Source organism: Ammodytes marinus (assembly GCF_949987685.1).
Source record: "Ammodytes marinus genome assembly, contig: scaffold_245, whole genome shotgun sequence".
NCBI lineage: Eukaryota > Metazoa > Chordata > Actinopteri > Uranoscopiformes > Ammodytidae > Ammodytes > Ammodytes marinus.
Genome location: NW_027648410.1, coordinates 12501 through 17500, shown reverse-complemented (window position 1 = coordinate 17500; position 5000 = coordinate 12501). Strand labels below are relative to the sequence as shown.

At 40.9% G+C, this 5000-nt stretch overlaps 2 protein-coding genes across 2 annotated transcripts in view; one reads left to right on the top strand and one right to left on the bottom strand.

Annotated features, from left to right (window-relative positions):
- Positions 1–423, top strand: part of dpy30 (dpy-30 histone methyltransferase complex regulatory subunit) — a 4475-nt gene extending 4052 nt beyond the window's left edge. The window contains exon 5 of the mRNA XM_080054468.1: positions 263–423. Within this exon, the coding sequence (XP_079910594.1) occupies positions 263–335 (73 nt within the window). The 3' untranslated portion in view covers positions 336–423. The remainder of the gene's footprint in view (positions 1–262) is intronic.
- Positions 424–1592: 1169 nt separating this feature from the next.
- LOC307270583 (presenilin-2-like) overlaps positions 1593–5000 on the bottom strand; it is a 15902-nt gene continuing 12494 nt past the window's right edge. Inside the window, exon 10 of the mRNA XM_080054467.1 lies at positions 1593–4679. Coding sequence (XP_079910593.1) covers positions 4524–4679 — 156 coding nt within the window. The 3' untranslated portion in view covers positions 1593–4523. The remainder of the gene's footprint in view (positions 4680–5000) is intronic.

Below are 5000 nucleotides of genomic sequence, written 5' to 3'. Positions count from 1 at the left end.
TTGTATAGCCCAAAATCACAAATACATTTGCCTCAGTGGGCTTTACATTCCATACAGTATGATACAATATGACACCCTGGCTGCCCTTACACCCTTAGCTCGGCTGAGAAAAAACTCCCAGTAAAAAACCCTTTACCGGGATTAAAAAAATGTTTGTCCCCCTCAACCCCATAATATATATATAACACTAACCTTGTCCTTTCTCTCCCCCCCAGCCCTTATTATAATAATAATAATAATAATGTTGCTCTGTCCCCCCCAGCCCTCCCAACCCCATCGAGTACCTGGCTGCCTTTCTCCTGAAGAACAAATCCCAGTTTGAGGAGAGGAACTGAGCAGCAGGAGGAATGTGTCTGTTAATATCTGTAGAAGCTTTTCTTTGTTTGTTCCTTTTTTAAATAATCCAAAATAAACATGTTGCTGAGAGAGAAGAGAGTTGGAGTCTTATTTTGAAAGGGTCATTCTGCAAAACACTGTATGTCCTGTTTGGTAACTCTTTATACGTGTTAAGGTCCTTTTGAGACATGTTTGTTAATAGGTCATCTGTCTGTCTGTCTGTCTGTCTGTCTGTCTGTCTATCTATCTATCTATCTATCTGTCTATCTATCTATCTATCTATCTGTCTATCTGTCTATCTATCTATCTATCTGTCTATCTGTCTATCTATCTATCTATCTATCTATCTATCTATCTATCTATCTATCTATCTATCTATCTATCTATCTATCTATCTATCTATCTATCTATCTATCTATCTATCTATCTACCTGTCTATCTAGGGGAGTTAGTTTCATGATAGTAATGTATCTGAAAAGAGTTATAGCCATATTTATCAATCCACATTAAAGATATTGTCATTTTAGGTTTGATAAACTTTACAGAGGTTCAGTTTAGAAGAGGCTATGGGCTATGCTCTGGTTCTTATGACACAATAAGGATTTTGAACCAATCACAATGTCCATGGAGACAGTTTGATATGGCCACGCCCACACAGTCCTGGCAAACGGTTTAGACGGTTAAAAAACTATTTTAAACTAAGTTTTGTTAAACATTTATGAACATTTATTTTCAATCAGATTTTTTAAAAGCTTATTGAGACTTTGATATCATGTATTGATTTGTACTATTTTAGACCAGGTTAACAGAGGATTTAATAGTTTAATAACTGAATCGTTAGCCTCACTAATATCATATTTAAAGGAATACTTCACCCATACGGAACCAGCGTTCTATCATTATAAAATCACTATTATAATATAATGAATGAGGTTTTTCTTCCCTCAGTCTTCCCTCAGTCTTCCCTTGGCCCAGCTGTCCTGTTAATCCTGACCCTTACTGTGATGTCACAAGAAGGAAAATGTAGGGTTAGACAGTGAGACCATAAAACACTCTTTCTGCCTTTTCTCAGGCTAGGATGAACCGATTTCAATTTTTTTTACACATTTATACTACATAGGATCTCAGAGTTCAATACACCTTCATATTCCCACCGGTGAAGTAGGGCTTTAAACAATAAAGTCTGAAATTTACAACAGCACAAACACAGAATAAATTAGAAAATAAAACAATAGTTCATATGAGTCATTTTTATTTCTTCAGCTCGTTACAGAACTTTGATATTTTACACAAAACAATGAAACAGATCAAATCTCTCAATGTTCAAGTTCCAGAATCAAACTCTTTCTATAAAATATATATAAACCTTCAGAGAGAGACCGCCACAATAAAAGCACAGCCGCTCACATGAAGGAGACACTCCAGATTTTCAGAATAAAGTTGAAACATTGCAAAGGTTTTAACACGTCAATACATACAGTTTTAATGATTATTATTAGAAAATATTTTGGGGAATTGAGTCGCCATATTTTCAAAGTAAAAACTAACATATAATGAAAAATCTATTTTAAAAGGGACAGTGTAATATCGGAGTATTTAGCTTCATCTAGTGGTGAGATTGTAGATGTCAGCGCTCCCTTGCTAACCCCTCCCTTTAGAGGAGAATTTACAGAAGCTACGGTGGCCTTCAAGGACAAGAAGCTGTAGTTACTAAAGATGGCATCATCCACCACTGCCTCAAGTCTTTCCACAATATCAAGTGATGAGGTGAAGATGTATTTAGTTATTTATTCTATAGTACTTCTTCTTCTTCTTGGTCTTCCAACAGGTGCATTTCCCCAGGACGCCCACTATATATAAAAACCTGTAAGGCCGTTAAGTTTGTCCGTTCTGTGCTACTGTAGAAACATGGCGGTGCAACATGGCGGCCTCAGCGCCCCGCTCATATGTAGATATAAAATTCTAAGCTCATTAAAAAAACAAGAGATTATACACTAATTAAAACATATTTATGAATATTATATTACAATTCTAACTAGTCTGTTCTGAGAAAGGACAATTCTACACACTGCAGATTGCTCCTTCATTGTTTCTTTGAATAAGGACATGAGATATTATCATTTAGAAATAGTCCCCCATGTGACAGTTTGTCATATGGCGCTTTTCCACCGCATGGTATCAGCTCGACTCGACTCGACTCAACTCGCATTTTTGGCTTTTCCACCGCAATTTCATGGTACCTGGTACCACGTAGCGGCTGCTTTTTTGGTATCGCCTCGCTCTAGGTTCCAAGCGAGCTGAGCCGATGCTAAAAGGTGACGTCGGCAGACGGCCGGCCACTGATTGGCCAGAGACTATTGTCTGGCCAATCAGTGGCCAGAGACTACCGGCTTCATTCTGTTGTTTATTCTCCCCAACTCACCGGGACTTTTGAGTGTATTTACGCCGCGTGCAGCCTTCTCTGGCTCTCTTTCATTTGATTTGCATCACAGATCTGAATTTATTTTCCATATATTCGCTAAGCTCACCCAGTGTTGGTTGTTGGGGAAGTTACTTATCATACGAGAGGAGACATGTAGGGCAGCTAGCAGCTAGGCTAATAGTAGCCAGCTGGGACAGACATGATAGCGAGCGATTACATTACAAGCCTCGGACTGAACTGATTACCTCAATAAAATATTCAGGCTGAGACACGGCTTGCATTTGAAAACACGTATCCTGAAACAAGCACTAAACAGTCAACTTTATCATGCCCGTGTTTACGTAGGGATGTACGTGACGCATCCCTACAGCTGACTGTGTGGCAGTCACACATCGGGACAACAACCATCCCTTTTAATGGCCCATAGCAATATTCTTCTACTTCTTTTAGCAAACAGATACAAGGGGGGTATTTCTTAAACATTTTTCATCCATGTTTTTGGCGGTTGGTTCAGTTAATAGTGCAACAACTGCTCGCAATTTCTGCTTTGCTACTTTGCTCCGGAGTAGGCTTTCAGCCCCTTACGACGACCCCGCCCACGTTCAGCAGGTACTATTTGCGGTGGAAAACGACCCGTGCTGCTACCAAACCGAGTCGAGTCGAGTCGAGTCGAGCTACATTTGCGGTGGAAAAGCGCCAATAGTGTGTAAATATGAGGACAGAAGACGATGTTTAGAAGTACTTAATATATTCTTAAACCAATCACAGCTGTTCTCTGCCCGAACGTTCTATAAAAAAACTATCCCTGTGTTCCAGTCCCCATACTTTCTGCTATGTAGTATGGTAGAATAAATATTAAGAATGTCTCACTGTGGTTTAGTATTTAGTATGGTTAGAAATACCCGTATGCCATACTACATCCGGCCAGGATGTTTAGTGTTGAATACGGCATCCTATTTGGGCGATTCTGACCCACAATCCGGTGCGCACGTGAAGTGACGTCACATCGACGAAGCCTCCGTATGAAAACAAACGGGGATGAGACGGATATAAAAGCAAGAGGCAAGATCAAGGAGCAATGTTATGATGAAATGAATAAGTTAAAGTATGTCTCAATTGTAGCATACTGCATCCTAACTAGATTATGTTTATGATCAGATGTAGTATGTAGAATAGAAAAAAGAAAGAGTATGAGATTTGGAACGCAGTAAATGACTGTTGCCTAGATTGGTGACTTAACTTTCTGCTATTTAGTATGGTAGAAAAAAGATTTAGTATGTCCCGATTCTTGTGGCAAGTTTAAGTATGGATATAAATACCAGGAGAGGAAAGAGAGAAAGAGTGTGAGATATGGAACGCAGGGTTGTCGTAAACCTTCCAGTCAGTTTGTGCCACTTATCAGAAAGGTTTGTTTTTCATTTGTGAATTATAAAACTAAACTAAAGACAGGATCATTTTCATAACACGACTTTAGTTTTTACACCATTTGGACCGCAGGACGAGTTCCAAATCGTGTACTCTGTTTTTTAAAATATTTTCTAGATTATTTCATTTCAAACGAGTTGTTAGGGCGTCTGAAAGTGTGACCATTGTATCAACATTATTCTTGGAACGCAGGGGAAAAGCTGATGACTTTGTGGGCCTTGATCACACACACACACACACACACACACACACACACACACACACACACACACACACACACACACACACACACACACACCAGTCCACCCACGCGCACACACACACACACACACACACACTCTCAGATGTAGTACTGGTTAGCTGCCAGGTTGTCCATGAACGGCTGAACGAGGAAGTCGGTGGAGAAGTAGAAGACGAGTCCGAACGTGATGGAGATGGGCAGAGCAGGGAGAGCCTTCTTAAAGATGGCCAAGAGCAGCAGGGTTAAGCACAGGCCCTGAGGAGAGAGAGAGAGAGAGAGAGGGTTAGTGTGTGTGTGTGGGAGGGGAGGAGGGAGAGGCAGAGCAGGGAGAGCCTTCTTAAAGATGGCCAAGAGAAGCAGGGTTAAGCACAGGCCCTGAGGAGAGAGAGAGAGAGAGAGAGGGGAGGTTAGTGTCTGTGTGGGAGGGGAGGGGAGGGGGCAGGGAGAGCCTTCTTAAAGATGGCCAAGAGCAGCAGGGTTAAGCACAGGCCCTGAGGGAGAGAGAGAGAGAGAGAGAGAGAGAGAGAGAGAGAGAGAGAGAGAGAGAGAGAGAGAGAGAGAGAGGGTTAGTGTGTG